The 27583-nt window shown below is 38.3% G+C and overlaps 1 protein-coding gene across 3 annotated transcripts in view; it reads left to right on the plus strand.

The window, feature by feature from the left end:
• Positions 1 to 27583, plus strand: part of LOC122988726 (adhesion G-protein coupled receptor D2) — a 98512-nt gene that overhangs the window by 12219 nt on the left and 58710 nt on the right. For 2 of the 3 annotated variants that reach the window (XM_044361289.1, XM_044361291.1), the window contains 9 exons: positions 174 to 285; positions 863 to 918; positions 1625 to 1751; positions 2323 to 2426; positions 4955 to 5057; positions 6180 to 6333; positions 6770 to 6903; positions 7280 to 7395; positions 9679 to 9799. In XM_044361289.1, the coding sequence (XP_044217224.1) occupies positions 174 to 285; positions 863 to 918; positions 1625 to 1751; positions 2323 to 2426; positions 4955 to 5057; positions 6180 to 6333; positions 6770 to 6903; positions 7280 to 7395; positions 9679 to 9799 (1027 nt within the window). Of the gene's footprint in view, positions 1 to 173; positions 286 to 862; positions 919 to 1624; positions 1752 to 2322; positions 2427 to 4954; positions 5058 to 6179; positions 6334 to 6769; positions 6904 to 7279; positions 7396 to 9678; positions 9800 to 10842; positions 10938 to 27583 lie in introns of those variants that run through there. The other variant, XM_044361290.1, reaches the window with a different exon arrangement.

Here is a 27583-nt window from a genome sequence, read left to right on the forward strand (position 1 = left end):
ACTTTGGATTGAACCAAAGAAATTCTTCCAGGTGTGATTGCATGGTTACTTTCATCACCTTAAACTTGGGATGATTCAGACAGTGGATACCTTCAAATTGGATCAAAATTTTTAAATTGTTCATGACTTTGAAGTTGTAAGTTGTAACTGGTAACCATTTTCCACTTTCCCAGAATTCTCCCAGGTCACCTGGCTTCTGCTGTCATATCAGCCACCGTCCGTGACACATCCAAGGCCCAAACTATCCCTGTGGCCGTCCAGTACACCCTTTCCTCATCACATGTGGTACTGTCAGCGGGTGGGGTTGAGGAAAAGCTGATCACAGAAAAAATATGTTGGTACTATGTGAAGATTTGGTGTTGCTATCATTTCAATGCTTAAAATGGTATTTAAAAGACTTTTGTAAGGTTCTAAATGTAGAATAACAAGGGATATCGTATATTAATCTACAGTATTAATACGATTATATATTCTCCTATGTAGACATATTTTATATTGTGTGCCCACAGGAGGAGTTATAGTTGCTGACAAATAGATAAATAAACACATATATCTGTTTGCAACTACTACGACTTTACTGGCCCGCAATTTGTTATGATGGCTACTTTTTGCAGTGTAGTTTTGATTTGTCCAAAAGCCTCCTGACCCTTAAAACATGGAGTTCTGACTGAAATTCATGCTGATGGCAGACTATAGTAGTATGGTGGAGTTGTAATTGAAATAATTACCAAATAGACCATGTCATCACAGAGGATTTTTTTTCCCCGCAAGAAGCACAGGGATTTTAGAAGTCCAAAATAATATGTTGAGAGAAAAAGACAGAGAAGAAAAACAAATGCAAACATGTTTTTTTTGTTTGTAGGTGGAGTATTCACAGAGAGTTACTCCTGTTTGTGCCTTTTGGAATTTCAGCCTGATGTAAGTTTGACCAACAACTTTGTGACGTAAACAGGCCCGTTAAGTTAATGTGATTTCCCAGATAGCAATATTGCTGTGGCCCAGATCCGGCCCACACCCGACACTTTTGACACTTTCATCCAGCCCACATACCGCGTGGAATGATGGCACTCGGGTGGTCCGCTCCTTTTCCCCAGATCTGGGCCACAAGCAAGCCATAACAATGCCATATGTCGACCAAGAACAAACCAGATAAACCACATCCAGAATTCACATACCCGAGGGCACCACATCTCTACCAGAAAAGGCCCACATTTGGTTTGGGATATTTGAGCCATATTTGGAAATTTTACATGTGGGCCATTTCAGGCTCACATTCATTTTGTCTGGGCCAGAAGAAGGCCAGCAGTGCTGCATTATTACCTGAAGTGGCCCACTTCAGGCAATGCTGAAGTGGGCCACTTATGTTGTCTGGATTAGTTTGTTGGGTAAATATTAAAAAAAGCTAATTTCCAATAAGCTAGAGTATATTGTCTCTTATTGTGTGTTTTTTAAGACATAGACCACTCTTTCAGTGCTGCTGAGGTGTTTCACTCCAAAACAAGATATCCTCAGAAAAATAGAGTCTATAGACAAATTCTTTGTGTTAAAAATTAAATGTTTCTACTCTTTGAATTGGATCAGTTTGTGATTGTGTTTTTGTGTTTTTGTTTGTTGTGCTTTGCAGGCATAGTCATGCCAATAGCTGGTCCAGTGATGGTTGCAGAGTGACCTTTGCCAGCTCTGGTGTCACTTCCTGCTTGTGTAACCACACCACCAACTTTGCAGTACTGATGAATTACCTGGAATCAAAGGTAACTTAGGAGATGTTTTATGATGCAGTAAGTAAAATCACACATATTGAATCAGAGGTTGCATGAGGGAAAATGTACTGTAAAGTATACTATCTGTTTGACTTTCTGTTTGACTCAAATTAAAACTGGTTAAGGTTATAGGTAGCTTTTAGAGCTTATGTCATATTGTTCATACGTGATAGTTACTTTTTCATAATTGTGACAAAATGTTTTTGCCATAGAAATGATTAATACAATTTACAATACATAAAATAAATTGATTTGAAGTCTAAATCCAGGTCATGATCTTTGACCTCTAAAATCATGGATAGGATTTGCAGTACATTATATTAACCAGCAGGTGTCACTCCCTGTGTCCCTATCCTGTTGAAAAATGCAATGTACATTTTTGGCATTTAGCTATTATATAAATTCAGTTTAGCGGCAGGAGTGTCAGTGTCTTTGAGAGGGAATAAGATGAAAACCCGTGATATTTTAGTAATGGGATGGCTGCTCATTAACAACCAGGCCACTCTGACAACCTTCCCCTCTCTCTCTCCCTCACACGCCCACACTTTCTCTTCTGTCCCAGTGGAGTCCCGAGGAAGAGCTTATTTTGACCAAGCTGACATTCATTGGTTCTGGCGCGTCTCTGTGTGCACTGGTGGTGACCTTGATGCTGTTCACTGTGCTGGAGTGAGTAGTCGATCATGCTTACCTATGTTGCCAACATGGCTGCCTGCTTAGTGTCAAGTGCAGTCGCTACAGTGGTTGTACTGTAAGAAAAAAACAAAAAACATAGTGCATTCACTTTGTACACCAGAGTGGTCTAAAAAAAGTGGTCTAATACTCCGATCATGCATTAAAGTTACAGGTTGTAGGAATTTACAACATGTTAAAGTATTTGATCCACTAATCTAGTTGCAACATTAAAATTTTAATTCACAGAAATTAACTATTGCTGCCACTTACTTGTAAACACTATTGTGTGGAATAACTGGTTAACCACTTGTAAAGTTAAACATTTTATCGAAATAAAATTCACGTGGTAAAACATAGGTATGCTGAAATGAACATCACACCCTACCAATTGGGACGGCACAAAAAATGAATTGTGATGAAATTCTATATTATGTAATTTTCTAGTTGTAGCTTGAGTGTTCACTGTGCATTTGTGTCTTTTAGATAAATATACAGTACCAGTCAAAAGTTTGGACACACTTGAGGGTGTGTCCAAACTTTTGACTGGTACTGTAAGTGTCAGATCGCATTTGCTATCGACAGATACCGGTTATTAAAAGACTCAAATGGGATTGGGGCTGAAAAAACTTTATTGGGACATCTCTAGTATAAATGTTTGCTGATAAGAAAGTCAACATTCCACTGTGCACTCTCCTCATGGGGTTTGATGTGACACACTCTCTCCCATACACTAAAAAGAGAGAGATAATTTATTGGTGTTGTAGTTGCTGGTGCTATGTTCCTAAGGCTGCTATGAGTATTGACTAGAACTAATCCAGTAATTACTGTTGTCTACATGTGAGTTCACGCTGAAGGTTTATGGTGGCATTCTGCAGCTGTTAATTAACATTAGGGTCACTGAGGGATCCCAATCAGCTTGAGAGGAGCTGCCCTGACAATTTATGACTGTCCTGAAGACCGAGAGCACAGCCATGCATTTCACATACAAGCTGCTGTATGATTTACATGCATGTTTGTATTGAAATACACGCAACAGACACAGAAGCTGAGGCAAACATGTTCATAGATGCATGCATAATCACACCATGAAATTATGGTGGCCACAAGCAGTGACGCAAATATGAAATTAGTCTAAATAGGCTGAACCCATCAGGAGGTAACAAGAGGCTCTTCAGTTCATTTACCTCTCTTAAGCATTTTTAGCTGTCTGTTTCATTTATGTAAACACCCTAAAATGGAAACATTCAACTTATCAATGTCATCTAAGACCAGCAGTATATGTGTTTGTTTCCAAATGGTGTAATGCTAAAGACTTTCTGTCATATGAGCCATATATACTCTGCCTTCCTGTGTAGTATTGAATTCTGATAAATATTCTTTAAAATAAAATAAATTCTTCCAGGAATCAGCAAGTTTAAACGTGACATGTAAAAATATTCTAGACATATCTCACCTCAAAGCCAACAATAGAGAGAGAGAAAGAAGGAAATGACAAACAGATAGATTTGGGTTTTTAAACAACATTAAAATGATGTATCAAAAGAATCAACATGATGGAAACTTTTGAACAAGTAAGCTCCATAAACTGACTCAAACCTAATCAGAGGCAGGTCCTTTTTGTAGCCTTGTGTATTACTCATTTGTAGTCGCAACATCACACTCTGCTTGTCTGTCAGTCTAGGGGTTGGTTTATATTCAATATGTTTATTTTCAAGAACTTGTCTGTACAGCATGTTGTCTGACCATGTCGGAAATCAAAAAGTGTTTATAGTTGTGGCAGAGTGAAAACCAGTCATCTTAGGGAGGGGTTGAGATGTGATATTGTTTAAATAGGGGGATAATGGTGCATATTTTCAGACAGTCTCTCCTGCAAGGCATTCATTGTGTTGCACTTGGTTGTTCACGGTATGAAGTGGGTGTGAATGTCGGATCGTCAGTTTTGGAAAGTTACAGAAATGGCCCCACACAGCTTCCCCTAATCCGATGTCTGAAACGTGTGGGGGTGGGGGGGGTTCCAAGGCTATCCAACCGTCCAACAACCACTTGTGATGGAGTATACTGGCCCCTTAACACGGTGGTGAAGAATCAAATATCTTGACACTTCAGTTTATGACTGGATACTACTAAAACTAAGGAATGAAATATTATCAGCCTCAGCTGTACTTTGAGATGAATACTTGCTAACATGCTAAGATTAGCTTGCTAAATGTTACATGCAAATTGCCATACATGTTAACATGCTAACTGTTGACATACTAACGCTACCTCTCAGCTGAAGGCTTAGCTGAGAATAAATACAGTTCAGGTAAAGTGTGTGAAATGTTCTAAGTTCCTACTGTATAAAAGATAAGACCAGACTGTTATATATTGTCAAATTACCAAACATATCTACTATGCTTTAAAATGTACAATTTATTTGCTAATATTTCTGTTATTATTGTTTTGTAAGACCTCTAACCATATCTCATTTTAAAAACAAAATCTTTCAAAAAGTTTGAAGTTATCCACCTCTTTGTCCTCAGCATTCCCAAATCTGACAGGACATCCATTCATAAGAACCTGTTCATCGCTCTGATCTGTGCTCAAGTGATTCTACTGTGCAGCGGCTCAGCCATTCACAACAAGGTATGGGCAGGCAACTAAGACATCTGCTTTTATCTACCAATACATAGGATTTATTGTTGTTATATCAAGGGGCCGACTGGTGTCAAACAAAGGTGAATGACAGACAGTAATGGAGAACTGCCCCCTCTGCTGAACTCGTTTGCTGATTTTTAATGGAAGCAAACTTTTGTTTGGATACAGGGAAGCAAGTTCTGTTTTTTTAAGCAAAAGTTCAATATTTTTATACTGGAATTTTCTGCTCACCAACCACAATTATTAGAAAGATTATTATAAAATACAATACATGATAATAAAATAAACTTAATATCAATCAAGAAATTATAAATACCTATATTTTCACTATTCATTATGTACATGCATTAATTAGCTGGATAATGAAATTTCAAATGGTTACTGTATTTTTAATTGCTGCCTTAATGAGATTTTCCAAATCCACACTGGGGTTCTTAATAAAACGAATGCTTTGGAACTGGATGTGACATGAGTGACCACTAATGTCGTATTCATCAGCCAGAACACATGACTCAGTCTATCATTGGTCACTCAATGACCAGTAGTGGGTTTGACCCCTGATCCTTTGACCTCAGGTCATGTCAGCGTGGGTTTTATCCCTGAGGGCAGGTGGCCGCTTTTCAGAAATTCATCAAATGGTTCCATATGTATGTACAGGGTGACAAAGCATCAGGAAGACAATTTTTCAGTTTTTAACAAGGTTTTTAACAGATGGTTTGGGGCATTTTAGGTCTTAGGCATTTATCTGATAATCTGATCCAGAGCTACGATGAAATAGTCTGAAGGGGTTCAGTGTTTTGCTAAAACATACTTCCATAGGATGCATGGTTGTTGATTGACATATTCAGTTGTTACAAGGTGTTGTATGGTCTTTTTTACCATTAGATCAACTCTGACCTTTGTTCTATTGAATATAAGCATTTTTTCTACTCTCCTATCACTGTTTAACAGTTTCATTTTCACATTGTCTCCATTATGAATATGAATATTTGGAGACAGAAATGTCCTTAACATATAGATATTTCCTAACAGCATGTCACTGAGGAGCCTTACCAGAAGAGCCTTACGTGAACTGTGAAATGTGTCTGTCTGCATTCCTGTGTTTTGTAGGTTGCGTGTACCCTTGTAGCAGCACTGCTCCATCTCTTCTTCATGGCAGCATTTAGCTGGATGCTGGTAGAGGGTCTGCTGCTCTGGAGCAAGGTGGTCGCTGTCAACCTAAGCGAGGACCGACACATGAAGTATTACTATCTCATCGGCTGGGGTACAGTGTGCTTGACAGAAGCCATATCACTATTTTCACACATGTGCGGTGAATGTGCAGGATTTGTTGTGATGGATATTGACACCTAATGATTTGATTTATAAAAATCAGCAATGCAGGTTAACTCTGCTGAGAATTAGATTACCTAATTTTTTTATTAAATATTTTTTAGGGGGCTGACTTAAATTGGTTTATGTTAATTTACTGAATATTATGCACTGTAGTAGTGAGAAGCATAAAATAATATTTTCTAAAAGTATAAAAGATTTTTCCTAATATTTGCGGCATCACAATGGTCTCTTACTGTAGCACCCTTTTTCTCCCACCTTTCTTCTTTTTGCCTATTCCTTCCTCCTCCTGTTTATCTTTCATATTACTTTTATCCCTCTCATTTATTCTGCTCTTTCTTTCCCTTTTGCCCCCACCCTCCCTCCAGGTCTGCCGGTGCTAATAGTCACCATCACGCTGGCATCAGCCTCAGGCAAATACTCGGCCGACGGCTACTGTTGGCTCAGTGTCCAGAACGGTGTTATCTGGGGCTTCGCTGGGCCCGTCATCTTCATCATTATGGTCAGCAAATTAAATCCTAATCCTATCATGTAATCTGTTCACACAAATATATATATATATATATATATATATATATATATAATAAAAGGCACTTTCAGCCATTCGGTACTTGCAATTCTGTCTTGTTGGTATTAGGATTGATTATAAAAACTAATGTTACCAATAAAACAAGAAATGGTAGAAAGATGTTTTCCATTGATGCTGTACAGTATTTTTTAAACAGCAGTACTTGAGTACAAGTGCCTCTACTTCTTTACTCTTTCTTCTGTCTCCTGTCTGTATTTCTCTCCCCCTTATCTCTTTTATCTGTGCTCATCTCTCTGACACTTTGCCTTTGCCTCCTCTCATGTCTATAATCTCTCATTTTTTTTCTCAGGTGAATGTCATGGTACTAACCAGGGTGGTGGTCATCACCATCTCCACAGCCAAGAGAAGGTCCATCATGTTGGCCATGGGCACCAGTCCTGTGGAACAAGCCTACGAGCAAATTAGGTAATAACCACAGGGAGGCGCCATTTGTCCTCTTTTTTAAAGATGATTCACCTGGGCTGCAGGCCTTGGGGCAGACAAACTGTAGTCACTGGGTGTCAAATAAAAAACAGCTGGAAGATTTTATATTGGATTTGTCATTTTAAAACATTGTACCTCATTTATCAAACAAAATAGGACTATGTTTTGAATAGATTGTGTCAGTGCTGTTCATAGAAAATGCTTCAGTCGTCCATTGCTTGTGATGTTTTCAACATTTCTGATCTGAGTGTTATAGTGTCTTTCATTGTTGAGGTTCTTGATATGTTGGGCCAGTATTGGTTTTTTATTTTATTTTTAATTTTGTCTCTTATTGATCAGTTATTTTCATTTAGCTCCAAAGTAGTAGACATACTATGATGCAGTTTATCGCATATTTCTGAAGCATTGCATATCATTAGAGAATTTATAAGAACGCATTATCTATGGGACAGTCCTTATTGAAGTTCTTGTAGTAGTAGGTTTGTTAGATTTGAATTATATTATTATGCATTATTAACAGAAGCTGGGGCAGTAAGATTAGTATTATGAAGATCATGAATACATTTCATGGGGAAACTTCATATTAGGCTTGGGCAGTCTATTTTTTCATACCTTCATACTGACATTTCACTGGGGTATACGGTATATGACGGTATTTGTGTAAGAAAGAAACAAAAAAAGAAACAAATGACATTGTCTAGACTACAATGCTGTGTGTCTAATAGAGCTGCAGCAATATTGATTTTTTTCTTTACTGCACAAATTAGTAAAGCTATTCAAACCATTGTGGTAACTGCCATAAAAAAATATTTTAAACCTCAGATGATATAAAATAACGGGTTCCTAAACACTGTATTGGCCTGAAAAAAGGCGACCCTGATTATAAGACGACCCCCCCCTTTCCAACATCTGTTTTTGGAAAAATACTTTTTGAATATAATTTACATCATAGTATAGTTACATACTCACACACTCTCCTACCAGGCTCTTGGAAGCGGTCAAAAATGATTTTCTTAGCGTTTTCTTAGCGTTAGTGTTTATAAGACTGCCTGTTTGTCTTTTTGAGCTCGTTATCATCTGTGACAGTGGTATTTGGCAGCTTGACATATTCTGCAGCAGAGACGTCTGAAGACACTTTAAACTTGTTTTCACTCGTCATGAATTTATTTCCTTCATGGCAAAAACACGTTACATGAGCCTACAGAAACTCCTGCAGGTTAAACTGAGCTAACGAAACACTTTTAGTGCTGACTGACACTAACACACTCACTATAAACAGACTTGACGATCAGATTAACAGACTTTTAGATCAAAGATCTTCTTAACCTCTAGAGACTTTTTTTGCTTGTTTGTTTGTCTTATTGTATATCTGTCTGTTCTGAGAATGATTGTGATTGGTCATTGTGATCAGGCTAAATCACAGCATGTAATTTATCAGAAAGAGAAAACCTTGCTAGTTTTACTCCTCTGTTAAGCAGTGGAATTGTTATATATTGTACCGTGGCCTTACTTTGTTAAGCCCCCATGCTGTCTTTGCCGTTGTCTTCTGCTTCCTTTTTGCAGCACTGATGTTAGCACGTCAAGGTGTAACTTTACTGCATATGATTCAGTAGATATCCCCCAGCAGCCTTGTATATGATCCTATCGGTGAAAATTATGTTAAAGTGTGTATGTTTTTTCACTACCTCAACCCACCAGCGCTCACAGTAGGTGCTCTATGAGGGTTTTCAAAGCAGGCCTTGAACCATTTGGCACCCCTGGGTGGCAGCCGTCTTGGAAATTCAAACACATTCCTCCACTGAATAAACTAGGGCCTGCCGCCCGCCATGTCACACATACGAACACACACACAGCTGGTGCGGTTTGGCGGTCACCTGAGCGGGAAGCTAATTCCACTCTAAACAGAATTAAAGCGGATTTAAGGTGGGAAGTTGTCACCTCATGAGCCTTCCCAGCCGCACAGTGTTGTGTATGGAACAACCAGGCTGCCAAAGCTGCTCAGTCTTGTCCAAAAAGAAGAAGAAGTTGAAAAACCAAGAATGGAGCTCAGGACGATAAGGGAAGAGGGAGATTTCTTTTTGAATTTCAGTAAAGGTATGATGTCTGTTGTTTTGTAATGTTTAGCTCCGTCAGCCAGTCAACAAGTTCAGAGTCTTTATGGTGTGTGTGTGTGTTTCAAAATTTCATGTGTTGTGTATGTTTTCCAGCATGGGTGTATGCATGCTTACATTTGTGTGCTTGTGATTTGTTTCTGTGTGAGCACAGGGCTGCGGTGAAGGCAGTTTTGGTTTTGCTGCCCATCCTTGGATTGACATGGCTGTGCGGCGTTCTGGTGCCTTTTTCCATCGTCATGGCCTACATCTTCATCCTCCTCAACTCCCTACAGGTACACACCCACACACAGATGTTGGCATCATTGAGTGAAAATCTTGAAACATGTTCCATTATTCAGAAGCTTCTGTGGAACTTAGGTTTTATGAAAAAGTTATTAAGGAAAAATCATTTTAGCTCCTCTTGTCAAAGAGGAGACATTTTGGTTGTGCAAGGATTTTAATTGACTACAGAGAAAGGATACAATCTGTGATCCAAATGTAAACATTAGGGTACCCACTAATAAAATTTTAAACACAGGATTGAAACTTATCATTATTGATTTTTTTCAATAAAAGGACTAACACTAGGGAAACTAGAGAAAGTAAGCAGGCATTCTTTTTAAAGTAATGACTAGTTTATAAAACAATAAATGGTGATTTTTCATGTTTAAGTCAAACTATTTAAGCGTGAGACATTAAGTGTGAATATACACATTCTTTAAAACAGCCATCGATCTGTTGTAATAAAGTGGAAAAAAATGTAAGACTAAAATAACAACAAAAAATTGTGTGCAACATGAAAAAAAAAAACATCTGCAGTTATAGACTTTAAGCTGTTTTTTTTTTTTCTTCAATGAGAAACAGAAAGGTTTTCCATTATACATTGTAATTCTGCCCTTCTCTCTTGGTGAATGTACACAGACTGCCAAGGTTTTTATTTGTCAGTGACAAGGCTGAAGCAGAAAGAGGAAAAAAAGAGCCTCAGTCTGACTTGTGTTAAGCAGGTGCTTCATTTCAACAAGGAAAGTCGATTTGTATTGTTTGTTTGATTATTTCTGCTTTATGCATTCAGAGGTCAGCATTATTGTTTTTGTTGTTTGTGGTTCATCAGTGGTGGTTTTGTGCTTTTAGTGCTGAAATTCGAAAGGCTCATTTTGTCACAAATCTTGCAAAGGGAAGACCTTTTATAGTGAAAAAATGTACAATCAAATTGTAACTAATTCTGCCACATGCAGTATACATTTACACGTCACAGCTCTGCTTGAAAATTGTCACTACTATTTTATACTTTGAGAAATATTGGTCTTCACATGGAAAAACATAATTTCTTCTGTAGATTTATTTCCCACCGCACTGCAGTAAGGAAGGAGAAAGAGAGGATGAAAGCATGTAATTCTCTGACTGCGGCAGGTGGCCATATTACCCAGCTTCCCCAGCATGTCCAGATCCGCGGCTCCAATTTGTAGTCGTCTTTTAATCAGCTGTATCTTTAATTGAGCTGTATATTTAAAAAAAAAAAAAATCAATAGAGGTTTTAGCTGCAGTCTGATCATTAAGCGAGGCCCCTTGGTTGCCATAAATAGTTTCTGTTTCCCCCTCATATCCAATTATATTTTTTCCATGTCGACAGTAATTAATACAGAAGGTTTTTCTGGGTTCTTATTATACGACTGAGCTGCATCACATGGTAAAACATCAGATGCTTTTTGTTCTGTTTCATGCATCTGTCTGCTCAGCTGTCAAAGCTGTCTGTCCGCAGCCTTTCTTTTTGTCTATCTGCTCATCTCTCTTGGTCTATTACCTGTCTGTTTATCTTTCTGTCTGCCAATCTCTTTGACTCTCTTGGCTTCCTTGTAACGGTGCAAAACGGCAGGTCATGTGCACAAGGACAATGTGGACGGTTAATGCTGCTCTGTCCAGTCACCCCTCTTACCCAATGTGGGCTGGAGGCTAAACAGTTTGGTGTAATGGAATATAAATTGGAGGGCGTGTTGATTAATCATTATCTTCTCTTATCTTGTCATTCATACCACTTGTCTCATGCCTTTTAAAATATGCCGTGCCAGTCACAGTGTCACACAACTGTACAGCCAAATACATATCATGTGCTTTTTAAGATACAATTATATTACATTTAGTAGAAATTTCTATCATACATTTGGTATATCACATATTGCAAAGTTCATTTTATAAATAAAAAAAAATCAAGCACTACTTTTCTCAAGTGAGAAAGCTGACGATGATGCTTGCAGCTATTGCCTCTTTGTAAGACCTGGTCCTCAAACATTAATTCTCAGCACCATAGTGACAGAAAATACCAAACAGGACAAGAAAATGCCAATAAATTCCTACAATAAATTAAATAACTCTCATTGAATGTGTTTTGTGTGGCGTGTGTTCGTGTGCCTGTGTGTGTGTGTGTGTGTGTGTGTGTCTGCTTGTGTGTGTTGGCGGGGTTTCTGGATAGCTGTAGGAGGCCCGTGGTAATAACCAGCTGCTTCAGCATAATAGAGCTACATAATGTGCATTTAAAAGGCCAGAACAGTTCAGGACACAACAGGAACCCTGCCAGGCTCCAGGCTGCTCCAATGACACACCCTGTTGACCCTGGTGGTCTCTGGTCCGCATGGGGTGTAGATACTCTTTATTTTATTTAACTTTTATTCAACCAGGCAAGTCATTAAGAACAAATTCCTGTTTACAATGGCGGCCTGGCAAAAGGCAGAGCCTCTTGAGGAAAAGGGGGTAGGGGCTAAAAATAAAAGTCAAAAGTTAACACACCCACTACTTACATACAGTCACAACAAGCATCACATGTGACAACAAGCATCACATAAATGACATGCAGTCTAGCACACAAGCATCGGGAGGGTAGCTAGCAGACAACAGCATCAGGCAATACAACAACAGAACAACAGAAGCATACACAAGCAGTAAGACAAACAGGCAAAGCAAAACAGCAGCAGCAAGAGAGCAAGAATATGAATGGGACAACAGTAAGCAGCAGACAGACAAGGGTTAGGGAATATTAGTAGTTTGGGAAACAGCTGCACGTATCAGTGAGACTGTCCATAATAGAGTCCTTGAAAGATGACATGGGGATAAAATTTTCCAGTTTTAGTGATTTTTTTTTTTTTTTTTGCAAATTGTTCCAGTTTCTGGCTGCAGCAGACCGGAATGACGACAGACCGAATACAGTATTTGTTTTGGGAACTTTCAACGCAATATGGTGAGCAGAATGGGTGTTGTAGGCAGCAGATGTAGTTTGCAACAAGTGACGCTGCTAGGAGGAGGGGCAGACCAAGGAGGGTTCTGTAGATAAGCATGAACCAATGAATATTACGACAGATGTTTAAGGATGGCCAGTTGACAGAGGAATAAAGAGTGCAGTGGTGGGTACTTAAAGTGATAATCCTCAAGATCCTGTATGTTTTGAGGGAATTTTGATGACCTCTTCATACACAGTGCACATCGCTGTACTGTGGCCGTGTTTCCATTCTCTCAGTGCGTGTTTTCTGTTGTAGTAGGTAATTTTATTTATTTACTTTTAAAACATCTGTGCTCTTGTATGCTTTTGAATATTCAGCATTGATAGAAGACTTGAACTCATACAACCAGGACAGGAAAGGACTCAGAACATAGTTATTTCTATGCCTATTCTTTCTTTTCTGTAATGATCCTCTTAACAAGTTAATTAGACCCTGTATTACAATAGATGACTGTTGCCATGTTAAGAGATAGTCTTCCCTTCTTCAGTGCCACTGATCCCATAGGTAGGTACAACAGAGAGTACAGTTGAACATAGTCCCAACATAATGACCACTCATAAAGATGATGAAATGTGTGAAACCTTAACAATAATTTATGCAAAACCTAAACTGGTAGGCAGGAGATTAAAAAAATAAATAAATAAAAACACACCACAAGTTTTTTTGGAAATCGTTTTTTATTTGCGGCTGTTGTATTTTCAGTGGGGCCAGCCAAAGCAACATAAAGCTTAAGCGGCAAGCCTTTACTGTTAAATCAATAAAACAGATAATGTTGACAAGCCTTTTTCATTGCACTCCCTCATGCTCTCCCAGCTCCTCCTCTTCCTCTTCCAATGTGACAACACTGTTTGAAGTGTCTCCACTGTTGCTTTTAGTTCTCTCAATAGAGTCCCGAGCAGGCCGTTATGAGCAAACATACTGTAGATGCATGCATGCTGCACTGACCTCAGTAACCAGGGCTTTTGGTTTTTACTTGAGTTTCATTAACTCATCGCAGATGATGCTCAGTTTGAGAAGCGTTACTTGTTTCTCTACAAACCCTCTGGTCATTACAAAGCACCTTATTTACATCTGTAGTTCAAGGACACTGTCGTTGCTGCTCTGATGATGTGTTCTGATTTTCACAGATCTCAGTTTTGATTGAATTGAAGATCGTTTTTTTTTTAATCAGAAAGCGGTGAAACAATTATTTCATCAACATCCAGGCATCTTTGAAATGTATTATATTAATTAAATTGTTTTTCAGGTATTTCAAAAGCCCACAGATTGTGAAATCCACTCGACAACAATGCCATGTTATGTTTAATTTCAACAAAGAAGACCAAAAAGGCACTCATGCGATTTGCGCGGACAGTGTCAACGAAGTGCGTACTAAGTTTTGAGTGTATATGCTGTTCACCTGAGTCGATTCCAACTTCCTGCTCTGAGCCAGTAGTTTTTATGAACATCTTCACCATAAATACAGGCATGCCTCATCTGCTTCCTTATCAAGCTAGAGATAAATAGCACGGGGTGCAGTGTATGTGTATGTGTTTGTGTGTGTGTCTGTGTGTGGAGGTGGACGGGGGCTCTTTGGGTAGCCCATAAATCGCTCCACCCACCGTCATCCAATCTCTGGGCAATGTCATTCAAAACCCTCGCACTATCCATTACCTGGGTATAATAGGCTCCTGGCCATGCAGTGTCCATCTTATTATTAGCCCATAACTTCAAACTATCAATAACTGTGAGATGCAGAGGGAGAGGGTGGGGGGAAACGAGAAAGAAGGAGAGGGAGACAACAAAGTAGAGAGGTGAAGGAAGTTAGGGAGTCGAAAAGAAAATGTTAGGGTAGCAGTCGTCCACCGCAAGTTGACGAGAACGCGTGTAAGTCCCTGTGGTTTGTTTTGATGACTGCAGAGAAGGTATTTGTCAAGAATGTATTCTTTTATTTCTGTTATGTCCATTTACTGCCTGTGGAGGGCAACCCAGTGCCTTGTCATTACAGCGTGGAAATATAGAGAAATCAATGAGAGAATTTATTTGAGTCGTTTCATTCATATCGCATTATGGTCTTTATATCACAGGAACTGATGACAACAATGTTTTCACTTATGAAACAAGCAGACAGGCGAATGGTAATGAGATTTTACAAGCATTCAGTGAAGCTTTAGAAGTGAAAAGGGTGAAAGGGTGAAAATAAATACCGTATATGTCTATAAAGATACAGTAATTGTACGTTAGTTCAGTAGTTCATAATTTCATTAGAAAAGGATACGCAGTGTTGACCTGACATTACTTTCTAATGCCACCAGCTTGAAGCGGTAACAAATTTGTAACAAGCACATTGTGAAAGAACAGCTCTCTTTCAGGTTTATATAGGACCTTATTTTCTAAAACTTCTCAGATAAATATGCATATTCTGTCTGCCAGTGTTTTTTTTTTTTTTTTTTTTTTTTTTTACACTCCATGTGAAAGTCCCACTACTTAAAATTTACAAACTGCCTTATGGCAACATTGCATTACAGGTATGTTGCAAATTGCACCAGTGCATTTTTTTTTTTTTTTTCATTTCCACAAGATTATCTGTTGCATCAAAAGTTGGGATTCTATTAATGCACCGATTCACATCAGACAATCTAAAGCCATATTAGACACCAAATAATGAAAACAAATGGACCAGAAAAGTTGCTCTTTACTTGAAATATAGGTTTAATGTATCTTAAGGCTTCAAAATGAATATTATTGAAACAAATGCAGAACCTCCTCTCCTCCATGAACACACACACTTAGCCAGTGGAGCATGACATGAGAGTGTATCCAAGATATAGATATGATCAATAGAGTGTTGCTCTGCTTATTGATTTTTGCCATATGGAAGATTTGTTGTGTGAGTAAGCAATGGTTTTATAGGATCGGAAGTGATTGTTTGAGAGGATGTGATTTTTTTTTTTTCCTCTTTTGTCAGTCCGGTAGCTAAGTAACTACAAAAACGTATTTGTAATAATCAGTGCCAGGGTTAGGGGTAAGCCAGACTGATTCTACGAGGAGTTTATCAGCTTGTTATTAAATATCACATTTCAGCCATTTATGTCAACCACCTCTGATATCCCTGACCACAGATGGAAAATAACTACCTGTAAAATCAGAGATAAATTCTGATCTTTATATATTTAGTTTGTCATTGAATTTCATCAATAGGGTTTTTTAAATGTGAGTTGGGAAATTATTGTTATTATTATTGTTAATTTTACAGTGGACTCGTACTATGATGATATTGTGATAATGTTTTACTTTTGTGCAAATTTTGGAGCATATTGTGGTTAAAAACTAACAAAATTAGTTGTTGAACGTGAGACTTTTTCTCTGATGGGTGAGCTTTGAAGAACTCTTGACCAAACTTGAATAAAAATGGGTTGAAACCACTGTCAGATCTGGTATGAAAATATTGAATGTTGCACCAAAATATCAGCTGACAGCAGCTTTAACACAGAATCAGTATCAGCCTTCAACAACCCATAACCAAACCACTTTGAAGATGTATCCCCTCATGGTAATTAGTAAGTTGAGGTTAGACGGTGAGAGGATGATTTTTGTGAAAGTCTTCACCCTGCGGCATGTATGAATTGCAGACCTCACAGCGGGCTTCATTCAGAAAATGTTTATATGCACAGATTTTATTTTTATTCTGCTAATTTTTTCAAATTTTTGGATTCATTCGATATTTTATGATTTCATAAAATGGCAAAAAAGGTTAAAAACTTTACTTAATATTAGTCCACTCCCAGACCAATCTCAGCATTTTTAGGAACAGTTCTTCCCTTTTTAACACTTTTTAGACAGCAAGGGCTTTGCTATGTAGACACATTTATGAAAGTGGATTATATAGACACTCCCACAAGAAGCTCAACTTTCATTTAGATTATATGATCACATGATACAAAAATGCTAATAAGACAAACTATATTTATAAAAAAAACATACAAAACGTACTTAAAAAAGCCTGTCACCTGTAAAACACAGTTAGTATAAGTGAAAGGACAAGCGTCCTATGAGATAAATATTCAGATGTTTGGTTTCCACATAGCTGGATTTCATAGAGCTCTGATTGCTACCCTCAAATACAATTTTGTCTGTGTTTACTTATGCTAATGATAGATTTACATATGCTAATGACATGCCTCAGTTTTTAAGATTAATCCTGATTTGTGAAACATCTACATATCAGATGTAGGATTTTGTCATTTTCAGTTGCTTGTTTTTTTTACCAACAGAGTAAAAATAACAAAACATCAGTGAATGAGGCCTAATGATTTTCACGGGCAGCTCTTATTTAGGCCTTAACAGGTGTGAGGCAAGAGTGAGAAGTTTCCCATATACTGTAAATGGGAGAAAGTGTGCCCTTAATATTACCTTGAGTCAACCTGCAGTTTTGAGGCTCTTGTAAAAGCTGGGGTAAAGCCATCTCCATACTTGTTGTCGAACTAGAGAACTAAATAGATCATACATAAGTGGATCCATATTGGAGTCTCTGTTTTGCCGAACACTGTCACATATTAATCTAAATTAGGTGTGATTTGCTGTGTTGTAGCAGCGTGGCTCATGCTTCCTTAAAAGCTGGTGCAAAAAAATCAAAAATATTCCCCCTACAAATTATAATTTCAACCTTTACTTTAACTCTAACCCCACACTGTCCAATATAGAATTAGAGAGCATTCACTGCTAAATTGGTCAGGTAAGAATAAACTGCAATAAGTTGGAAGAGCAAGCACAGAGAAAACTGTAAACCAGGAGATGAAAAGAGTTTCTGGCGCTTAAGCCAAAAGTCTCCAAGAGGTGATTGTGGTGTTTGTGTGTCTGCGTCTGTGTGTGTTCTTGGAATCGCAATCTTGTGAAGACCAGTCTAAATTTTTTTATGTAATGGCCTTATAAGTACTGTAAATGTGTGTGTGTGTGTGTGTGTGTGTGTCTAACCACTTGTCACCGCTACCCTCAACCCCCTACAGACCAAGGGGTTAGAAGTTATTTTAATTTCTCATTTGGCAGAAGAAACAAAAACAGCAGAACTTGTATCCAGTTTCCTAGTCAGGCATCCAGTCCACTCATCCGTACCCGCACAACCGGCCCATTCAAAGCCACATTTTTGCTCGCTTCTTCTTTCCAGTTTCCCCTCCCTTTTTTCATTTTTTCCTGCTATGCCATTTTGTAACTGAGGCTCAACCAGTTTTTGACTGATGATAGCCAATATTATGCCAATATTGTGTATCTATCTATTGTGTCATTGTTAGAACAGCATCTAGTCCATCATGGGAAACTAAAATTCCACTGAGACACAGAATACTATAATGTGTGTGTGTGTGTGTGTGTGTGTGTGTGTCTGTGTACATGTTTAATCATATTTTAAGGATAGCAGCTGTTCAATAAAAGGTGACGCCCCTCAACTATTCAATGACAGGAGAAATATGGTTACTGTCAATAACCAAAAGATTAATAATAAAAGACAACAGGTTTTAAGTGCATGACTTACAGATACCTAATATTAAAATCTTTGCCATTTTTTTTATTTTAAAAATGAATTTCTGTATTCCAAAAAACATATGAACATGACTAAAATTTCCCCAGAAGTATACATATAAATGTATAATTTCGGAAGTATAATCTTGAAGTTAAAACACACAAGGAATCTTTACAGTGAAATTCGGGGATGTTAACCGTTGAGTAGGTGAATTATAGTAAGTAATGTTACCACACAGGGAGAAAGGGTTATTTTAATTTAAACGCTCAATATCAGTAAACCTGACATCGGTACAACCTTGGCTGTAGCCCAGTCCTTGCCGCCTACTCACACACTGTACTGCGTACATACACATTCAGGGACACGTGGAGGAGCAGACACATGCACACATGGCAAACCTCTCACCGGTCAGATTATGGAGGGAAATGCTTTTCATTTTGCATTTGTTGAGAAAGCAGGAAGCATATTCCCTCGACGTCCTCACATCACACGCAATCTAAAACAACGACCAGCTCGCCCAGTGGAGTGGAGTTTACTCGATGAACTGGGACAGTAAGCTACTTTGGATAATATGTACTTGTTGGAGGGTGATCTTTATCAAAAGCACATAAACACTTTAACTGCTTTATCAACTGTTATTTTGCATTCTTCATATTGTCAAAGGTGACTACTAATTTGACAAACTGATTAATAGGACATAGTTAAAAATTTTGATGAATGGCTACATACAGGTATATACTTTATAAAAATACTTAATACTTTATATGCTCATATAAATATATATATATATATATACATACATACTTAATGAACTAATTAATTTTCACTCATTTTTAGTTTCTCAAAATGGAAACAATAGCAATTTGCTAAATTAATCTGAAAAAATTATATTTCTCATATTACACAAATATTATTTCACATTAATAGTAGCCTGTAGTTAATACTGATTTTAAAATAGACATTTTAATAAGATTATTACAAATATTGTGTCAAAACTAAAGATTTCCTGAACGAATTAAAGAAAACAAACGAGGGTGGAAGGCTGATGCAAACTTTTAAGTTAATGTAGTCATAGGTAAAATCATGGAGATTTATTTATAAATCCATATTTTAATTAGTGTCTTGGATAATTATGAGGTAGGTTTGAAAAACAAATAAATGCACGACATGATTGTTTGCATTCCCATTGCCTGGGAAAATAACTTTCCCTTTGAAAAAGAGTCCACTGTTTGTGTTGCATCCTCAATTACCAGCCGCGGCATTAAAACAATATTCAAACGGGATACCAAGGTCAGCACTGACTCCCACCATGCTTCTCTGAGATGGCACTTATAATGAGGATGTAGCACAGCTTTTTTAAGTAGTATATTTATAGTGTGTTTTGTCTCAACTTGTACTTATTTTTTCCCTTTTGTCTCTTTTCATCTTTTGCTGTATTTTTATGGAGTTTTTTTGTGTGTGTGTTTTTTTTTTTTAAAGTTTGAACATTAGAGCTCTGTTGCACATTTCACAATGCTTTATGTTCACCTTCTTTAAGGGAGGATTTCCTACAGACGGAGGCTTAATTCAAGATATTAGTATCAAGGTTTTTGTACAGAAAAACCCTTGTAAAAACGGTCACCTAAGTACCCTTGAAATTAACTGAAAACGAGTCAGTGAAAAAAAAAATCCACCTTTATTCTCTTCCACCATAAATATATAAGTCTAAGAGTGAAGACACGGACCAGCAAAAGTGAAGTAATTCAGATTAGGAAGGGCTGATTTTTTCGGTGGCGGGGGGGAGGGGGGGTCAGTGTAATACTATCAGAGAGATCAGTTTTGAAAATCTGGTCTGGCCTGGGAAAATAAAGCAGTGAGAATAATAGGCTTCCTGTCAAAAGAGGCGAGAGAATTCCTGTCATTGCTCACGCCACCACCCCTAAGACCTCTCCTTGTGTTAAACCCGCTGGCATTTATTTGCCTTAGAATTACCTGCCAGCTCAATTTAGTAATAGTCTGTGTCATAAGAAAGCAAACCATCCCCCTTGCCCCTGCCTCGCCATACCTGTGTGTGTGTGTGTGTGTGTGTGTGAGTGAGTGTGTGAGAGAGAGAGAGAGAGAGAGAGAGAGAGAGAGACGGAGTACGTACATGCATTTGCCTATTTGTTGCATGTTTTTGTATATTTTCATCCCAGCATTGATGCATTTTCTGATATATCTCTATATCTGTATGGTTTACGTTTTTGTTTATGTGTGTATATGTGTGTGTCAAAAGGCTTGTTGTCACATCAGCTGACTCCAAATTCGTGATCTCACTCCTCCACATCCCCTTCCTCCCCTCATCCAACCCAAACAGCCGACAGTGTCAGGGAAAACTTTGACGCCTGAAATTACCCACGTCGAAACAATGACCGTTCTATTTATAAGTTCACCGCCATGCCTTTTTTATCGGCTGACACCGTGTCACACGTGTACACACACACACCACGCACACACATACGTATCTGTGACGGCTGCTGGTGACTAGGTTAGGGATAGTCCTGGTTTCCCTTACTCTGCCACATTGCAGCAGATCTGTAGATTTGCCCGGCTTTGATGTATACTTTGTGGGTAATTAGCGAGAACTGGGTCAGCACAGGGCAAGAAAGCAAAACCCTGTTGTTCTTCTAGTGGGTGGGTGGCAGGGAGTTGGTGGGATGGGGTTGAGGAGGGGGGGTTGAGGGTGTCGGGAGGTTAAAAGGCTGTCAAATATCAGTGCCAATTTACATGTGAGCCATTTTCTTTTCACTGCATTAAGGTTAAAGCAAATAAACGGCGCTGTCTCTCTGCCTCTCTTCCAAAATTATTTCAGTAGATGGAAAATGTACATGTGTTCTGCTGCTTTTTATCGAGTTAAGAGATTAATAATTGATTAATTGTCTTACAGACTAGTTTATGAAATGAGAGGCAGTGCAGTTTACCTAAGACAAGTAAAAGCAGTTGAATCGATCCCCATTAAATGGTCTACCGTTTTTAAGATTTTTATTGTTAAATAGCTGTTCAAGATGAATTTGATATTTAATTGTTCATAAAACATATACTTGAAACAAGTGACTATAAATTCAATGAATTTGAAAACTTTTAGTTTCTAGATTTAGACAGGATTTAGGTTTTGTAAGCTCAAAACTAAAAAAAGTAGGGCACAGGTGTCGCTGTTTATGTTGAAATCAATAATGTCAGTGGCATTTTAAAGAACTATCCCACAGTATAATTTGATACAGTATTTAGTTGCTATACTAATAATCTGGACCTGATAAAAACAAAACACAAGCTAAACAAGCAAAATAATATTGCTGTTTAATATATTCATCCACATTAATATAAAGTTGTAAATTCATTTTTTACTTTTGTTGGCATTTATGAACCAGAAGATGGAAGAGGTGTGAATGTGACTACTTTCTTTAATTATTTTTCATTGTTGCTAAGATATAAATGCGGGGGAAGGTTTGAAATATCGTCCTCTGTCGAGAGTCGGCTGTCAAGAGCAAGTCCTCACCTACAGAATAGTTACTATCATTGGCTGATAGTTGCCAGATGATTGACATGAGCGTGCAGTATATCACAACCAAACCCAGTCATGATGTGTTGAGTGTTTAAATTGATTTCTATCTGAAAATGCAATAAATTATCTTATCAATCAAACAAAATTTATTTTTGACTGTACTTACTTTGAATATGAATAAGGTCTGTTAAACTTTGATTTATGGTGCTAGCCTTACAATATAATCAAGACAACTACTTGTAAACATGGGCAGGTCATTAAGAGACCTTTTTAGCACAATGTAAATCCCATGTGGAGATGATTTATGGGCATTGTGTGGAGGTGTCTGGGGAGCAGTGGTGGCTACCTATGTATTTTACTACCATTATAGCATTGTGTGAAAGTAAACACAACAGTGACGATTGGAGCTGGAGAACAACAGCTCTGGCAGCAGGACACTGATTGGGATGTTGATGTTGATCGTCCCCACTGGCCTCTTGCCCTTCCTGCTGTGGCCCCTGGCTTGTCCCCGACAGATACCCTGGGTCATTTCCTATGCGCGTCAACACACACAGATATACACTCTTCCCACTGAGTGTTTACAGCCACATGCTGATTCCTATTAATCTGCTTCTTGTCAGCATAGGGTGGAGGGAGGGTCCTGGAGGGTTTGTGTAGGACTGGGAGGCCGCTGAAGGTGGGTAAAACATTCACACACAACCTGAAAGCCCTGTCTGACAGATTGCACCAGGCCTGGACTTCTTTTTACACTGAGCAGATGTGGTCTCCCACTTGTTTTCCTTAGTAATTATCCCTCATTAAGTGAAAGCATGTGCCAATCACACAGCTCGGAGATCGAGAGCAGGGTCTGAGCCGGGGCAGAGAGAGAGGGAGGGAAGCAGAGAGACCTATAGTCTCATCTCTGCAGCTTTTTAAAGCACAGTGTCATTTCAGAGTCATTACTAGATTAAAGGCAAGCCTTGCCGTGGTGCGAGAGAGCTGAAGCAGCTGCAGCACTGGCATTATTATGGCTCATTTGACTTTCAAGTGGTTACAAATTTGATGATTATCACATTTAACACTTGCCATGTTGAATTATAGTTTAATGCCATGTAGATTTTTTAATCTTAAAAGGGTTTTTTTCCCATCATTTGCTGCATTACCATCACGGTGTGTCTTTTTTAGAAATTGTGAGGTATTACTTAAGAAATATTGAATGATATGTTCATATAAAATTTGATCAGATCAACAGTATTACACTTAATAGACACTGAAGGAGTAACTGTGTGGAAATATTAAAAATGTAAACAATCATATTTATTATATTAGCATCTAATCAAGTGGCTTCTTGTTTCATTACCTGTCTGAGGGAAAAACAACAGTCCAATCTTCTGCTCTTCACAGCCACTTTCAGCTCATTGTTAAACTAAAATAAAAAGTTTCAGTGATATCATTCTCTCTGTCCATAAGTTTGTCAGTTTTGGTTTTCTGGTTTTAACACCTGGTTATTTAAAATTATAGGCAGCTCCCACAAGCTCACCAAAGCCAACTGTACATTACTGGTCAGGTATAACACAGTGGAGAAGTTGAACATCCAGTAAGCTAAAGAGACATGGAGTTGCTAACGAAATCAGCACTGAAATGTTCTGTTCCTGTTGAAATGGAGGTAGGAAAACTTTGCCAAGGCACAAATCAAAAGAACTTGATTAGGTAATATATCGTCATTGCTGAGTTTGTTTTGGGCTCTATGTGACCTCCAATGGTCACACAAAACAATGCAGATTAAAGTCCACAACAACTTTCCGCACACATGCTCTATCCCGAATGTAAATGTAATCTTAATTGTGAACTGTGACTGAAAATATGGGAAAAGCGAATTTCAAACCTTGAAACCATTTTCATGCAAACTCTGAAGAAATCAATTTTTAGCGTTAAGTGTCAAGTTTGAGTGAAAACCCAAGAGTTACTGATTAAAATCTCTGAGTGAACTGAAAATGATGGATGGAATAGATTTCTTTTTTTCAAAATCCATGTGTCCCACCATGCATTTCAGACAGTGACAAAAACACAAGTGATCCTCACAACAAAAGGGGGCTGGGAGAAAAGAGACAAGTCTCTTCCAAAAAATAAAAGAGAGAGAATGCAAAAAAACGAAGATATATGAAGTCTTCATGTCGATGAACTACCATTCATTTTCACTTTGAAGTCCTGCGAACCGTAGTGAAGTGTGATTGCATGTGACAGTCGCCGAGTCTGCCGGTTTATCATGATGGATACACCCTGCCATCGTGGTGGTGCTGTAGCACACATGCACACACATTCACACACCCATACACGCACATACACACATACACACGCCTGTGATACAGAGACTTATGCAGACTCGTGTACCTGGACACAGACACAGAACCACACATACGACCCACATAATGCACTCACACACACACACACACACACAGAAACAAGGTTATTTCTGATTCACTTTGAAATTGTAAATTTCTGTTAATTTTAGGATTTACTTGTACTTTCACCGCAGTTTTCTGAGCTACTGACCAATTAAACTTTAAAAGTTTGAAAATATCCTGACTTTTTAAGATTCATTTAAAATGTAGGATCATTTTTGTCTTACTTACAGCTCAGTTTAGAAACATAGATAAAGATAAAAATCTGCACTGGGCATTTAGAATTGTGGCTCAAGAGGATTTGAAGATAGTGCACACCACTCACTGAATTAAAATAACACACACATTCAGATACAATTTGTGTCTGTTTAGAATGCATTATCTCTTTATATCCAAATAATATATCTGTAGTCAGTTACATCCCTAACAAATACAAGGTCACAGATACAATGCAATAATATAGCACAAGATACTCACATTGACATTGTTTTTGTCTTTGTCTCTCTCTCACACACACCTTTATGGATATACATCACACACACTCACCTACACACTTCTTGATCTTGACACATGCCATTAACCTCAGCTCGGCTCACCTCAGCTGGGAGACAGCAGAGCAAACGCATCCCATAATGGTACCTGGAACAATCTTTTTCCTGTTTTGTACCCAAAAGCATCTTGTTCAGACTTTGCATATTGCATCCATTTGTCATTGTTAGTCAAGGGCACTGCAACACAGTCTTTTCAGCAGCGCAATTTTAGGTGCTATGTTCAAATGTTGCTGTGTTTGTGTAAGGGTGTATGTGTTTGTGTGCGCACATGTTTCTGTCAGGTGATTTTAAATTTGTTTTCATGCCTATGAATGTATGCATATGAAAAACTGAACACATTGCACAAGAAGAATAGACCAAGGGCAAACATTCCGTTGTTCTACGAGCAAAAAACACGGTTCCACATATTTGTCTCTACAAGCACACTCGCATAAGAAAATGCTAAGCTTAGGCCCTGTTGGCATACAGGTGGCACAGGTCCAAATTTCTTACCAACGTTTTTCTAGTGTTTCTAAACCTCAGTACAGTAAACTGTACCTTTGGCTGTTTGGTGTTTGTTGGTGGGAAGCCAGAGAGGGATACTTGCATTAAGGATGAGATCTTGGGGACAAACACGCTTTTTATCAAAATTTGTGGAGGGTCACAGTCTGATATGTAAGGACCGTGTAAGTGCAACTGTTGATACTAGCAACTGATTCAACTTTCTTTTTTTTAAAGTTAGATACAGTAATTTGTAAGCATCAGCTGCAGGTCATTTGAAATTAAACAGACTATGGACAAAGTTATTTTCTTTCTTTCTAGTTAGTCTCTGGATGATGGCATATGAAGTATTCATAAAATACTTCACCTTCATCTTACAAAGCTAATTATTCAGTTATTATATCCAAAATGTCCCCAAGCACTTGCATTCTTTGAAAATAAACTATCAGATAACTCTGGTGTGTATACCGTGTGGGTGCTGCGCTGTCCTCTTGCGGTTGAGTTCCCCTTTTTGTTCTGTCAACATAGCATTGTCAATGACGCACACAAATTGATTTTTGGATTATGTGAATCGATTCAGAATCGTAGGAGATAAAAATCACAATTCTTTTGAAAATAAATTTTTCCCCATCCATACCTTTTTGAACTACAGTACCAGTCAAAAGTTTGGACACACCTTTCCTTTCACTTGAATGAGAAAGTGTGTTAGTTAGGGGGACAGTCACGGAGACAAGTGGGCTCATAAATAAGAAGTTGTAGTGTAAGTCTGTCTGAGTGCACATGTTTGTTTATGGATTTATATGCATATATTTGTATGTTACATTTGGATACATACAGTATATGTGTATACAATCATGTATGGTAATCACATCTACAGTACTGAATGTGTATGCACAGTGTGTCTACACAGCCAGTATCATTAACCTTGTGTACAGTGTAAGAAAGCGTGTGTATACGCAAATGTGTGCACGCATATGTGTGTCCATGTGTACAGTTACTATAAACCAAACCCAATCCCCAGCTGCTGTTTCTCAGTACTTGCATTTTTTCCCCTCTGTCAGTGGAAAACTATGCAATTAGAAAACACCCAGGGAGATTGACAGCGGGATCTCATACAATTTGACAAGGGGGCGCCCCAGAAAGGCCTGTTGGATACCTTAGTATTTTTAATTAAACAGCTCTCTGCACTGGCAGCGCACTTTCCCTCACCAGTTCAAAGACTCCTGCTTTGACCCATGTGTTAAAAGTTTGTATCAGTTTTCCATGGCTATGTTTTGCTTGGCGCCTAAGACACGCAACCCTAAATTGTCTTGTTTAAAAGCTAGTTTGTTTACAGTTCACTCTCTCTCTCGTGCTCTCTTTAACCCCCCTCCCTCCATCACATTACCACATGTGTGCAGTGTGATCAGTTTCAGGGTGTAGTTACCCACTCCCATCGCTCTCGCAACAGACCCGTTTTATGTAAACACCTTGGAATTGAGTAAATGTTAAAGAAAGAAATATCGTGTATTAGCGAAAGGAAAGAGCTAGTGCGCAAGTCTATAACCCCCCGTCATACTGGTTTATTTAAACATTAAAACAAGTAAAATAGAGTGCTCATCTGTTACTCGGGCACTTCATCAATAACATTTGTCCGTCTGATGTAAAATCGATAGGACACACACTGACACAATGCCAGAGCAATGGCAAATGTGTTGTCATTTGTCATCGACTGGCAATAAAGATATGTCACAATTGATTTTAGCCCATCCCCCCCCGCCCCCCCCCTCCCTCTCTCTATCTTTCTCTCTGCCCCTCTCTTCCTTGCTCTCTTGCAGTAGCTGTAATAGAAAAAAATAAATGAATGTTATTATGACTGAGGCATGGTCAGCCTTGCCAAACTCAATTAATATTAGAGCAAGGGGCTGTAATGATTTGAGGGCCTGTGTGTTGTGTTTTCATTGAGATGCCCTGCCAGAGATGTTAAAAAAGAAGTGAGGAGGGATAGATGGATGGATGGTTCGGTGGGTCTATTCTCAGGGGGGAAAGGTTTTGTTCTGGCCACTGCATATACTGTATATAGATGCTTTTAACAGACCTTCCAAACTCTTGCTTGATTTTTTTTTTTTTTCTCCCCTCCTAATTTCATTTTGGGTTTAGCAGCCAGGGTTTTTTGAGCTCCACCATAATAACAAAAAAAAAAATCCTCACTAACCCTGGATTGATAGAGTTTATGGAACCTTAAATCATGTTTTAAGTGGGAAAAGCCCAGTATGTGTGTGTTTGTGTAGGTGCGCAAGTGTTATATTTTAACATACTGAATAATGTTATTTTCTTTTTAATTTAAAGTTGTAATTTATTTTATTTTTAATTTCATAATGCCATTTCTGTCTGTTTGAAATA

Source organism: Thunnus albacares, chromosome 9 (assembly GCF_914725855.1).
Source record: "Thunnus albacares chromosome 9, fThuAlb1.1, whole genome shotgun sequence".
Taxonomy (NCBI): domain Eukaryota; kingdom Metazoa; phylum Chordata; class Actinopteri; order Scombriformes; family Scombridae; genus Thunnus; species Thunnus albacares.